Source organism: Mustela nigripes, chromosome 12, assembly GCF_022355385.1.
Source record: "Mustela nigripes isolate SB6536 chromosome 12, MUSNIG.SB6536, whole genome shotgun sequence".
Classification (NCBI taxonomy): domain Eukaryota; kingdom Metazoa; phylum Chordata; class Mammalia; order Carnivora; family Mustelidae; genus Mustela; species Mustela nigripes.
In genome coordinates, this window is record NC_081568.1 from 123,721,888 (window position 1) to 123,736,682 (window position 14,795).

General features: G+C 33.7%; 1 protein-coding gene across 1 annotated transcript in view; it reads right to left on the reverse strand.

Annotated features, from left to right (window-relative positions):
• Positions 1–299: 299 nt before the first annotated feature.
• The window catches only part of SLCO4C1 (solute carrier organic anion transporter family member 4C1), a 73,123-nt gene continuing 58,627 nt past the window's right edge, over positions 300–14,795 (reverse strand). The window contains exons 10-13 of the mRNA XM_059418295.1: positions 12,834–13,024; positions 11,276–11,340; positions 9,069–9,206; positions 300–2,260 (exon numbers count right to left, since the gene is read on the reverse strand). Coding sequence (XP_059274278.1) covers positions 2,100–2,260; positions 9,069–9,206; positions 11,276–11,340; positions 12,834–13,024 — 555 coding nt within the window. The 3' untranslated portion in view covers positions 300–2,099. The remainder of the gene's footprint in view (positions 2,261–9,068; positions 9,207–11,275; positions 11,341–12,833; positions 13,025–14,795) is intronic.

Sequence of the window (14,795 nt, forward strand, 5' to 3'; positions counted from 1 at the left end):
ACCCAAGACAATTTAAATATAACCTTTCCAAAACACATTACTTTTGCAATATCAGACCATCTGCAACTGTATCCTACTCATATAAATCTTACATACCTCTCTGTCATACATGAAAACTACTGTATGGAACAATTTTAGTATATGTTTCATAATGAATGTGGTTTATATTGAATTAAATACATCTGCTGAGATACCAGAAATCACTGAGTTAAAATGCTTTCACCAAGTTCAAAAGTACACTGATTTTCCCTTTCCCAACCATCAAATGTGTGTGTATTCATAAACAGATACAAACCCCATTTCAAAATCTGTGCCATTTAATAAGGTTAAACACTTAACAATCTGGTACAAATATTCTCATTTTTAAAAAGATACATATATGCATTTTACATAATTGCTTAAATTAAAGACAATACTAAAAGAAAACAGCTAAAATCTTACTTATATTTTCTCCAATTTACATAGCTAAATCAATCGTATATAGTTCTTTCATGTGTAAGAGTTTTAGATTTTTATGTCCTACAATTCAGGAAATCTAAATATTAAAAATAAGTTTTAAGATATGTATCTAATTATGTACAAAAATCACCACAGGTCGATTCATAGATTCAAGCTTAATATAAAATTAATCATATCAATTGTGAAAAAATATACTATGAAAAATTTTGTTCTTAAGGTAGCATACCAACACATATAACCTAGTTGATCCAAAAGTATAAATAATATGTAGTGTCTACATTGCCCTGTCATGAAAGGAGGTATTCTTTGTAAATATGTATAAAAGTCTGATTTCTTTCAAGGATCAAAATTACTTTCACTTTACTCATTTTCATTAAAAATTTGTAAAAATGTATCATCTTACAAAATTGAGTACACTGAATAAAGCAAAACCCTTGAGAACTAAAAACCATTACGAATGTCCATTATAAGCAACTTGTTCAAACTATTCGTATAGATAGGGTGACATTTTTTTTCTTTTTTCTAATTTAAGTATGAACTTCAATGCTTTTCTTGATCAGTAAAATTCTTAACCAGGTAGAATTATTTGTTGTTGTTCACTGATCTATTTCCTCTACATTCTGAATAGACAAAGGTGGCTTAAATCTGAGCTGAAGACATGGAATGTTATCATGTTATCAGATATGTGAAACAGTTTATCTGTCGAATAAATGGATCCGTTAAAGAGTCAAGCAACCCTTAATACATTCCTTCTGTGAGCAAAGTACTATTTAAGGTGCTATAAATAATATACTAGGTAACAAGTTTTTTAAAATGAGGAAACTTAAATTACTGAGTTATATAAACACTGATCAACAGTTCATTAAGAAATCTTTTCATATATAATTGGCACTTTTCTTTATTGAATCTGGTACTTTCTCCTGGAGGACATATAACTGAATAATACTGCCTTGGAATCATTAAAGGAAAATGCTAAAAATAAGCAAGATTAGCAAATTACTTCCTGGAATTCTTGAGTTAGAGTGACAATATGTATATATAATACTATTTCTGAACTCATTATATACTGGGACACAAAGAAGACAATCAACCTATATTTTAGTAGTTTAGTAACCTTCTGGGTGAAGGACAGACCAGTGTATAAAACTTAAAAACAAAAAGCTGGTTTTAAATTCCTGAGTTTTCAGTAATAGTGCTTAAAAATCATCACATATATTTGATTAGTTTACATTTTTATACCACAAATTTTATAAATAAGCCCAAACTACTGACAATGATAATTAAACAAATTTCAAGAAGAAAAGAAATGTCATTTTGTTTCTAAAATGTAAACTTTTCGTTAATAATTGGCTTTTTTTTTTTCTAATTTAGTTTATTAGCTTGTTATTTCACACCTTGAAAATGGGAAGTGTGTGTGTGTGTATTCTGAGGCATTTGGTGGGCTCTGAAGGCACAGGTCTGTTTCTCACATTAAAACAAAAATAAACAAGTTCATAAATGTACAGAAAACACATTTAATTATAAATACCAACTTTTAAAATGTGATTGTCCATATTGGGTAGATAATGCTGCAATGGCAATGTGCACTCTTACAAATGATGGCCAATTTTCCAGCTATAATCTGGTCTCCATTTTCTGCTTCACCCCTCATGTCCTATATTGCTGAGGTCACATTCTACTGAAACCGTACTCACAACTGGATTCTGATTTTCAAAAGATGCATCTGTGTCTAGTGGTGGCGGCTTATACAAGAAGACTGCAAACCCGTTGAAGAAAATGGTGATAGTTTTACAAGTAACACCTACATATAAAAACAAAAATTAATCATGCATTTAGGCCTTTAACTATTAACAAATGAATTGCTTTATTTTGTTTCTTTTTTTTTTTTTTTTGGCTTTCTTCGATTCCATTTATAAGTGAAGACATATTATTTGTCCTTCTCTATCTGACCTATGTCATTTGGCATAATACCATCTAGGTCCATTTATGCTATCACACAGTAAGATTCCATTCTTTTTATTGCTGGATAATATTTCACTGTGCATGTAAACCATATTTTCTTTATCCATTCACCTACCAATTGACACTTAGGTTACTTTCATAACTTATTATAAATAATGCTGCAATAAACATAGGGGTACATACATCTTTTTGGATTATTTGGTATATTTATATTTCATATAAATACCCAGAAATACCCAGAGGTAGAATTACTAGATCACATTTTATTTTTAATTTTTTGAGGAAACCCCATACTGTTTTCCATAGTGCCTGCACCAGTTTGTATTCCTACAAACAGTGCGTGAGAGTTCCCTTTTCTCCACAACCTCACCAATACTTGTTATTTCTTCTTTTTGATAATAGCCATTCTGATAGATGTGAGGTGGTATCTCATTGCGGTTTTGATTTGCATCTCCCTGATGATGGGTGATGGTATCTTTTCATGTGCCTGCTGGCCATCTGGATGTCTTCTTTGGAGAAATGTCTATGTGATCCTCTGCCTAGCTTTTAATTCAGGCTGTTTGCTTTTGTTGTTGTTGTTGTTATTGAGTTGTATAAGTTCTTTTTATAGTTTGGATATTAACCCTTTATTGGCCATCTCATGTCCATGTATCTTCTTCCATTCAGTAGTTTGCCTTTTCATTTAATGGTTTCCTTCACTGTACAAAAAGCTTTTCAGTTTGTTGTAGTCCCTTTGTCTATTTTTGCTTTTGTTTCCCTGGCTTGAAGAGATAGATCCCCAAAAATATTATTAAGGCTGCTGTGCTTACTATTTTTTTTTCTTCTAGGAGTTTTATGGTTTCTGGTCTTGCATTTAAGTCTTTAACACATTTTGAGTTCATGGCTGTGTATGGTGTAAGAAAGTGGTCCAATTTCATTCTTTTGGATGTAGCTGTCCAGTTTTCCCAGTGTGATTTATTGAAGAGACTGTCTTTTCTCCATTGAATGTTCTTGCCCCCTTAATTGTAGATTAATTGAGCATATAAATGTGGGTTTACTTCTGGGCTCTTTGGTGCAACTGTAAAAGGATTGTCTTAATTTTCCTTTCTCATAGTTTGCTGTTAGTACAGAGAAATGCAAAAGATTTCTGTGTATTAATTTTATATCCTGAAATTTCTGAATTTATTAGTTCCAATAGTTTTTTTGGGGGGGGAGGGAATTCCAATACTATGTAAAAAAAAAGTGGTGAGTGAATATCGGTGTCATGTTCCTGATCTTAGAAGAAAAGCTTTTAGATTTTTACTGTTGAATATTATTTAGCTGTGGGTTTATCATATTTGGCCTTTATTATGTTGAGGTATATTCCCTTTATACCTACTTTGGTTAGTTTTTATCATAAATGGACATTGAATGTTTTTACTATTTTTGAGACAATCATATATTTTTTTTATCCTTCATTTTGTTAAGTCATGTGTCACGCTGATTTTTTTGTGGGTGTTGAACAAACATTGCATCCCTGGAATGAACCTCACTTAGTCAGCCTGTGTGATCCTTTTAATATATTGCTGAATTAAGTTTGATGTTTTGTTGAGGACTTTTGCATCTATGTTCATTAGGAATATTGGCTTGTAATTTTCTTTTTTGTAGTGTCTTTGTCTGGTTTTAAATGCTGGGCTCATAAAATGAGTTCCTTCCTCTTCTATTTTTTGGAATAATTTGAGAAGGATAAGTACTAAATCTTAAAATATTTGGTAAAATTCACCTACAAAGCCATCTGGACCTGGACCTGGACCTTTGAGGGAAGTGGTTTTTTTGTTTTGTTTTGTTTTTATTACTGGTTTAATCTCATTACTACCAACTGGTCTATTTTCTATACAGATTTCCAATTTCTTTAAGATTCAGCTTTTTTTTTTTTTTCCCATAACTTTATTATAAAAGTCTTTAAGTCAGATAGTGTAAGTCCTTTCCTGCTCAGTTTGGTTTTTCTTTTTTTACTTTTTTTTATAAACATATAATGTATTTTTATCCCCAGGAGTACAGGTCTATGAATCACCAGGTTTACATACTTCACAGCACTCACCATAGCACACACACCCCCATGTCCATATTTAAGATTCAGTCTTGAAGATTATATGTTTCTAGGAATATACCCATCACTTCTAGATTGTCTAATTTGATGGTATATAATTATTCATAATATTCTTTTATGATCCTTTGCATTTCTATGGTGTCCATTGCAATTTCTCATCATTTCTGATCTTATTTTTGGGCTCCCTTTTTTTCTTGATGAGTCTAGTTAAAAGCCTGTTGATTTTGTTAATTTTTCAAGGAATCAGCTCTCAGTTTCGCTGATCATGTCTGTTACTTTTTTAGTCTCTATTCCACTTATTTTTGTTTGGATCTTATTACCATCTTCCTTCTAAGAACTTTGGGCTTTGTTTTTTCCTCTTTTTCTAGTTCCCTTAAATATAAAGTTAGATTGTTTGAGATTTTTATTGTTTCTTAAGGTAGACCTATATCTGTATAACTATATATAATTTCCCTTTTACAACTGTTTTTGCAGCATTCAAAAAATTTTGGAACATTGTGTTTCCACTTTTATTTATCTCATGGTATTTTTTAAATTTCTCTTTTGGGTTTCTTCTTTGATCCCTGGTTGTTCAGTAGGATGTTTTTACATCTTCATATATTTTTGAACTTTCCACTTTTCTTCTTATAACTGATTTCTAGTTTCATATTTTTTGTCAGAAAAGATACCTGATTTAATTTCAATCTTCTAAAACTTATTAAGACTTGTTTTGTGACCTTGCATGTGATCTATTCTGGAGAATGCCCCATGTGCACTTGAATGTGTATTGTGCTGTTTTGGGATGGAATCTTCTTTATATATCTATTAGGTCCATCTAATCTATTTAAGGTCATAGTTACCTTATTGATTTTCTATCTGGATCATCTATCCATTGATCTAAGCGAGGTATTAAAGTCCCCCACGAGGGGCGCCTGGGTGGCTCAGTGGGTTAAGCCTCTGCCTTCGGCCCAGATCATGATCTCAGGGTTCTGGGATCGAGCCCCGCATCGGGCTCTCTGCTTGGCAGGGAGCCTACTTCCTCCTCTCTCTCTGCCTGCCTCTCTGCCTACTTGTGATCTCTCTCTGTCAAATAAATAAAATCAAAAATCAAAAATAAAAAAAAATAAAGTCCCCCATGAATATTGTATTACTGTTTATTTCTCCCTTTACTACTATTTCTCCCTTTACTATTACTATTACTATTTACTATTTACTATTAATATTTGCTTTATAAATTTAGGTGCTATGTTTGGTTTACGAATGCTGTTGTGTTGATTCCTTTACTGTTATGGAATGCCCTTTTCTGTCTTTCATTACAGTCTTTGTTTTAAAGTTTATTTTGTCTGAGATAAGTATCACTATTTCTACTTTCTTTTCATTTTCATATAATGTCTATTTCTATCCCTTCATTTTCAGTCTGTGAGCATCTTTAGACTGTAAGTTACCTCATACAGGTAGCAGATGTAAGGGTCTTATTTTTTTATCCAGACCTTTTGATCATATACCCTTTGATTATAGAATTCAATTCATTTACATTTACAGAAATTATTGATAGGTATGTACTTCTTACTATTTTGTTAACTGTTTTCTGGCTGTTTTTGTAATTCCTCTCTGATCCTTTTTTATTCTCTTTCTCTCTACTCCTGTGGTTTATTTTCTTTAGTGTTTTGTTTAGATTCCTTTTTCTTTTCCTTTCTGTATTTACCATAATTTTTTAATGTGTGTGATTACCATGAAGTTCACATATAACATGTATATAACAGTCTCTCTTAAGTTGATAGTAACTTAATTTTGAACGCATTTCAAAACTTGATACTTTTATTCACACCCTCTATGTTTTAGATTTTTGATGACACATTTCATAACTTTTTTATATTCCCCTAATTATTGTATTTTAAATTACAATTTTGTCTTTTACCCTTAACACTTGCTTTTTAAGAGGCTTATCTACTACCTTTATTATTTATTTACCTTTACTGCTGAGATTTTTGTTTTCATGTTGTATTAATTAGTGTCTTTCTTTTTTAGCTTAGAGAAGTCCTTTTAGCCTTTCTCGTAAGGCCAGTTTAGTGGAGATGAGCTTCCTTAGATTTTGCTTACTTCGAAAACTCTTCATCTTTCCTTCAACTCTGAATGATAACTTTGTTGGGAAAAGTATTCTTGGTCGGCAGTTTTTTCCTTTCAGTGTTTTGAATATTATTCCACATCTTTCTGGTTTGTGTAATTTCTGCTGAAAAATCTGCTAATAGCCTTACTGGGTTTCCCTTATATATAATTTTTTTTCTCTTGCTGCTTTTAAGATTCTCTATTTGTCTTTACCTTTATCATTTTAATTATAATTGGTTTTGGTGTATTTATTTTCAGGTTCATCTTCTGTGGAACTCTCTGGGATTTCTGAACCTGCGTGTCTGTTTCCTTCTCTAGATTAGGGAAGTTTTTAGCCATTATTTCTTCAACAAATTTTTCTAGCCCTTTTCTCCCTCTTCTTCTGAGGCTCCTGGAATTCAAATGTTATTCCACTTGATGCTCTCCCAGAGGTCCCTCAAGGTATCTTGTCTTTTAATTCTATTTTCATTCAGCTGCTTGAGTGTTTTCCATTGCTATCTTCCAGCTTGCTGCTTCTTGCCTCTAATTCATGCGTTCTGCTGTTGAACCCTCTATTTTTTAGTTCAGTTATAACTTAGCTTTGGTACTTTCTTATATTTCCTACCTTTTTGTTGAAGTTCTTGCTGTGTTCAACCATTTTTACCCCCACAATTGGTGAGCAACTTTACAACCATTGCCTTGAACTCTTTATCAGGTAGACTGCTTCTCTCCATTTCCCTAAGGTCTTTTTTCTGTGATTTACTATGGTTTTTTGGTTTAGAATCTTTCTTCTCATTTTGCCTGTCTCTCTGTGTTTATCTCTATTCATTAGGTATAACGGTTAACTCTTTCAGTCTTGAGGTAGTGGGCTTGTGTAAGAGTGTTTCATGTGGCCCCCAAAACAGTCTTCCCTCGCTACTGACCCAAACCCTCTATGGACATCCCTCATGGGGGCTGCATGTCTTCACTGTCTATAATAGGGACACACCTACTGTATGGGATAGATGAGGCTCGGGGTACTCAGCCAGCCCAGTTCTAGGTTGGTGGGCTGACTGGGTAAGGCAGGAGTTGGGATGTTTACCTGATTCAGTTGCGGCTTGTCTGCTACATTGGGAGGATGGAGCTCAGGGAACCTGCCCTCCTGTTTGCATCTTGGCTGCTGAATGGGAAGGATGGGGCTCAGAAAGCTTGCCTATCCTAGTTGTGGTCAGATCTCTGCACATGGTGGGAGGGGTGCAGAGTACTTGTCCAGCCTGGTTACAGTGCAAGGTGGACAGAGCATGCCCTTTGGTGCTAGCAGGCTAGAGAAAGAGCATGGAAATTGGCACTCACTGATTCTGTCACCAGCAAGTTAGGATAAGAGTACAAAAATGGTGCCCACCAGAGCTTGTGTTTCTGGATAAAGTCCCTGCATGTTCCTACCTCTCCAGAAGCCATTTTAAACTTACTAAGTGGGTCTTCTGTGCTTATATTCTAGATACTCTTCATTCTGTTGCTTTTGTGCTGGATCTCAGGACACATGGTTTGCACACAAGGCCTATAAGAGTGGGATCTCTCTTCCCTACAGTTCCGTGTTTCTCTTGGTCTTAATCCCGATTGGTTTTCAAAACCAGATGCTTAGAGATCGTGTCTTCCCAGTGCCAGTCCTCTGGGTCAGCACGCCTGTTCTGTGACTCAATCCCTTCACTCATTAAGGATGTACTCTTCATTTTTGGGATCTCTCTCAATTGTGGAATTAACATGTCTGGGGTAAGGCATGTCTCTACCTTTCCTACCCTACTCTTTTGTCCTTTGTTATGTGGTGCTGTGTCCAGTGCTAAGATCCTTTTCTTTAGAAATTATTCTATATGTAGCTATAAATTTATTGTATCCATGGGAGGAGAGGAGTTCAGGGTCCTCCTGTGACCAACTTGAAACCTCTAACTCTATTTTTAATTTAAATATGTAATTTTTAGGTTGATTTTAAATTTTTAAATATTAACTCCTACAAAACAGGTACACTGGTCTACTTTCTCAGTCTTCACTGTCATATATTGCTTAACCAAAACTATCCAAAGTAGACTACCAAAAGCAAAAAGGGTTAAACATCACAGCTAACCTTTTAAACTATAAAAACATTTTTTACAATATGCTTTAGAGCCAAAGGATATTTCCTTACTTCAGTTCTAAGTGCTTTCCAAAGCCCAGGTACCTAGATAACAATCATTCCAGAGAGTTTCTCAGAATTGTCTGAGCTTTTTGTTAGATGTTCAAAAAAAATTTTGAAAGAAGTTGTTTAAAAGAAGTGTATGTGATTTTATAAAAGCTAAAATGTTATTCTCTTCTATTTTAGACTGAGTCTTACAACTCATTAAAGCCTTTCACAACTTGCCATGATAACTGATGTCTGCTTCAGAATTTCAGGGTAGCCCAACAGCATGGACTGAGCATTACAAAACTTAAGTAAGTAACAGTAAGACCTTTTTCTCTTGACATCATCAATTTAATCTAAAGTTATCAAGAAATTACCACTTACTTATGGCTACTAGCATATGGGCCATCTTGATGTTATTATAAATCCAGCAAGCTCCTCTAGCTCCACATTCATTAATATCCCACAGAATACATGTGCTGTCAATTGTGAAACCAAATATAATTGGTCCAGGTATTGTGCCTAGAAGAATTTTATGTGAAATATACAATCAGTAAATATTACAGTCTCTAATTAATAGGTTTTTATTATAAGTGGTCATAAATATATTTTATATAAACAATAATAAAAACTAATCTGCCCATATACAAATCAATCAGGTCATGTACAAGTAAAAGGGATAGAAAGAAATACAGATAAAACATTCTGAAATAATTATATAATTATTATATACTTCCAATCAATTCAGAAAGTAATTATTTACATTAAAAAAATCTGGTATTTATTGGGTTAACACTTAGCTAGGTATTTTAATCCACAGCCTTCCTAATTTAATGAATGTGCCTTTGAAATTAGTTATTCTACTTCTTTTTTAAGATTTACCTATTTATTTTAGAGAAATTGAGAGGGTGAGCACAGGGAAGCAGAGAGGAAGAGAAACTTTAGCAGACTCCTCGCTATGCTCAGAGCCTGACAGGGCTTGATCTCATGATGCTGAAATTATGACCCTAGCCAAAATCAAGAGTCAGATGCTTAGGGGCACCTGGGTGGCTCAGTGGGTTAAAGCCTCTGCCTTCGGCTCAGGTCATGATCCCAGGATCCTGGGATCAAGTCCCCCGCATTGGGTTCTCTGCTCCACAGGGAGCCTGCTTCCTCCTTTCTCTGTCTGCCTCTCTGCTTTCTTGTGATCTCTGTCTCTCAAATAAATAAATAAAATCTTAAAAAAAAAAAAAAAAAGAGTCAGATGCTTAACCAACTGCACTACCCAGGGACCCCAGCTATTCTACTTTTTAAAAATCAAAATTATTTGTATGTGTTATGTGTTTGTGTACGTGCGTGCATGACAGCGCAACTGCCTGGGAATACTATTTCAAACACACCCCCTCCCTTGCATGAAGTCATGAGGTACTAAACTTTCATATATTTAAGGAGTTTACGACTGATACAAATCAAATACATTTCTTAGACAAAGATTTCCGCTACATCCAGCTTGTTCCTTCATGACCTACAACATAGCAGTCAAAGGAGCACTGGACTGAGAATAAGGATACCATTCTTCTAGTCTCATTTTCACCACAAATTGTATAACTATGGACAAATTCTTAAATGTCTCAGAGCTTTAATTTATTCATCTGAAAGGGGGAAAGTTGGTCTATGTGATCTCTATTGTCCCTGCTTTAGTTTTTGTTTCTATAAATGAATTCAGTATTATGTATATAATATTGTGGGTATAATCATATAATTATATGTATAACACAGTATTTCTGTCCTTCTACATCTTGCTACATATTTCTACATATTCTTTCTACAATATTTTCCAAAAAATCTTCCATCAATTCTCAATTACCCACAATACTATGTCATATTTTCATTTAAATGTTTTAGCTCATTATTTTTCATTGTTGATGCAACATAATTATGTCCCAAATGGAGATAAATGCTGGGAGAAAAGGAATTACCAGTTAAAAGTATTATTTCATCATTATTTATGTTGGTAATAGGCTTTACATGGATAGAAAAAAGACTTATGTATTTTACTATACTCTATTAAACATATGTTCATGATCCTCTGTATTTTAAATAAGTATGACATACTCCTGAAAGTTATATTTGGGGTTTTTTGTGTGTGTTTTTTAAAAAATTTTATTTATTTATTTGACACAGAGAGAGAGATCTCAAGTAGGTAGAGAGGCAGGTAGAGAGAGAGGGGGAAGCAGGCTCCCCATTAGCAGAGAACCCAATGTGGGGCTCAATCCCAGGAACTCTGAGATCATGACCTGAGCCGAAGGCAGAGCCTAAGCCACTGTGCCACCCAGGCACCCCTAAAGTTATATTTGTAGTAGAATATAGAATAGAATTGGAAACAACAGTTAACCAATCAGGTAAGTGAAAAGAAAGCCATTATTCTCCTACATGATATATAAACAATACTACATATTAAATATTAGAAAACAGCTTTTTTCAATGACAATTATATAGTTTTCCATGACATTTATATTAATTATTTTCTATGTACATACTGTGAGGACACCAATAGCACTAATGAACAAAAATAACCAACAGTCACCAATGAATTAAGAAAAACAGCATACCTAATAATCGAAGCAGCATAAACTGTATTCCCAATGCTAGGGACCGCTGCCTGTGATCAACACACCTGGAGATATCAAATACATGTTAAAGCAAAAGTGGCTGTATAGTATATTTACTCTTTGAGCAAATTTATTTTTATACCAGCATAGCATTTCTAGATTAAAGTAAATTTTATATGCATGAAATAAACTATTTGTAACAGCTCATATACAGTTCAACCTTTTGGAGTTCCAAAAGAAGTTATAGAATTATAAAAGAAGAAAAATGACATGTGAACTAAAATATTACAAATACAAATAACAACAAAAGGGTCAAATAAAGTTTAACAAATGTATTGAATATACATGAATTGTATCAAATGTAAAAAAGAAAGGATATTTATTAGTAAGAATTATTTTTAACTATCCCTTAAGTCACAAGCAAATAATTCCTACTCTAACTTACTAACTTTGAGACAGAAGTCATACCTACAGGATAATGTACAAATGTGGGTCAATGTAAAACAGATGCTGAGGCTCAATCTTATTTTAAGTAACGATTATCAACGATGAATGAAACGTGATGCTGGCACATAAGAGTTAGGAGAAAAGAGATCAACATGCAGTTGAAAGGTAATGCAGATAATTTTTCAAAAGTGAAGTTTTGGGGCGCCTGGGTGGCTCAGAGGGTTAAGCCTCTGCCTTCCGCTCGGGTCATGATCAAGCCCCGTGTCAGGCTCTCTGCTCCGCAGGGACCCTGCTTCCTCCCCTCTCTCTCTCTCTGCCTGCCTCTCTGCCTACTTGTGATTTCTCTCTCTCTGTCAAATAAATAAAATCTTAAAAAAAAAAAAGTGAAGTTTAAAAAAAAAACATTTTCTCAATTCTCTAAATAACTCCAAAGTCCACATGAGATCATCTTAACAGACAACTTAATAGCTTTTGACTGAATCTCTAATAAAATTTCCAATTGACAAACAATTTTGTGAAAAGGTAGTATGGGGGAACAAAAACTGAAGAGTAAAAAAGCTAGAGTTTGTTAGGAAAGACTTAGAAAGGCTGATGAACTTAAGAAAGAGCAGACAGAAAATATTTTTATCAAGTGATGTAGAAGGAGAAAGAGCAACTTGAATGAAGCTCAGAGACTATTAAGAGCTGGGGGCGGTTAGCTTCTCATCCAGCAGAGCACTGTCTACAGAACGGCTGAATATCACCACACCTACTACATAAGGTAGGATTCTGTCATTCTGACTCTGACACAGGTGTAACGCACTGTATTTCCATCACGCTCAAACACAGTCCAACAGTTCAACTGAAGCCTCACGAAAGAGGCAGAGAAACAAAAGTCACGTATATTCCAGATAGGCAATATTAAGACATTTTCACATACATGATCATATTTAAACCTCATTCCTCTGGGGTTCAATGAAGTAGCTTTTCCAGGCCATGGAACTAATGATTTTATGAGAACCAAATTAATATTGGAGCCAATGGTCAAAAGAAGCCCAACTGAACCTTTGAGTCCATATTCTTTTCAACGACCACGTCTTAGGGATGGCAAATTTCACAATATAATACATACCTTAGGATGGACACAGTTATAGGAGTACCAGCCATAAATGTAAAGACAATTGTAGCAAACAAAATGCCAAGGAAAATGGGCAACTTTGCACATCGATTTTCACATTTTCCAGCTTTAGCTTCTAAATCAAAATTTGCCAGAGTAGGTGTCATTTCTGTATTTTTTGCAATACAGGAACAGTTGTAATATACCTAGAAATATTAGACAAGAAAATATTGAAAGTACGTATCTTGAAAACAGAAAACATATTTTTAAAGATCTATTTATTTGAGAGAGAGAGAGAGAGAACAATGGGGGAAGGGACAAAAGAAGAGGGAGAGAGAGAAAATCCTCAGTCTCCCAGCCGACCAGAGATCCCAACATAGGGCTCCATCCTAGAACCCTGGAATCACGACCTGGGCCAAAATCCAGAGTCAGCCACTTAATCGATGAGGCCATCGAGGTGCCCCTCTCAAAAACATATTTTATCATTTTAAGTTAGGTGCTCTCTAGAGATGGCAAACATTTTACATAGTCTTAACCTGTACACAACAAATGATGCTGAGAAAGAGTAATTAACTCTTGGTCATATTTATGGTCTGTATTTGAGTTTTGTGTTCATTGATTCAAATCATAACCTACTATTGACTATGACTTATAAAATAAATTGAAAAGAATATAACAATTACCAGATCTCATATTCTAGACTACTTTTAATGGATCATAATTGTTCAAATAGTTTTCTAATATAGACGGCAAAGAAGCATGTAGGGTGGCAATCTCACTCTCTGTCTTAGTTGGAAAGGAAAAACACTGTAATTTCAACAAGCCCCACAGTAAAATCAAGTAATATATTACAAGTCTCTAGGGGGGAAAAAATGCTACTTTCAACTAAACTACTACAACGTTTCTAAACTTTTAGTAATTGCTTTACTGAAAGGAAACTATATGCATTCTAAGATGACATATGTATGATAATAAAAAACTAGAAGTTATTACTTCATTATCCTGAATCCTATTTTATATGTAAATATAAAATATTAACTGTTTAATAAAAATATACATATAAATAATATAAAGTATTAAAAGGTAACATGTTAAAAGGTCACAAGTATCACTTTTATAGGGAAAGAACTGAGAGTTTTAAAAAGTTTGTAAGGCATAATTATTTTTTAAAAGTTTTTTACACCTCAATTATATCCTTACTATAAATCTTTTTACAAGTTTAGGGCCCCAATAAAGTCAGAGTAAAGCTAAAGAAATCAAAGGGAAATGGTTCCTTTACTATTCTGAAGGCCAGAAACCTTTTCTCAGTGCTAAAGGCAATCTAAAGCTACTGGCACTGATTCAGGATGTCCAAATATGCAGATGACACTCCCAAAATGGAATTTTACATATTCAACTGGATAGATAAAATAATAAAGAAATACAGCCTTTTAACATTTTAAGAGAAAAGTATTTTCTATCTCAAAGTAAATTTACACCTCTCTTACATAAAAATATATACAATATTGTTTGCACTATAACTATACCTAGCTGTCAGTCAATATCTGTTTTGTTGTTTGGGTCACTAGTGTAAAATATAAGACTAATGTTTTTGTGAACAAATGTACATAGGTATTTACTATATTATTAACAATGTATTTTGCCTATTTGAAACATGAGATTAAGAAAAAAAAATCCTGTGAAAAAATGAGTTGTTACATGGACTAAATGGACATGAGAAAGCCAGAATGAATAGAAAATATGGAAGTCAAAATAATCTGTTTTGTTGTTTGGGTCACTAGTGTAAAATATAAGACTAATGTTTTTGTGAACAAATGTACATAGGTATTTACTATATTATTAACAATGTATTTTGCCTATTTGAAACATGAGATTAAGAAAAAAAAATCCTGTGAAAAAATGAGTTGTTACATGGACTAAATGGACATGAGAAAGCCAGAATGAATAGAAAATATGGAAGTCAAAATAATCTGTTTT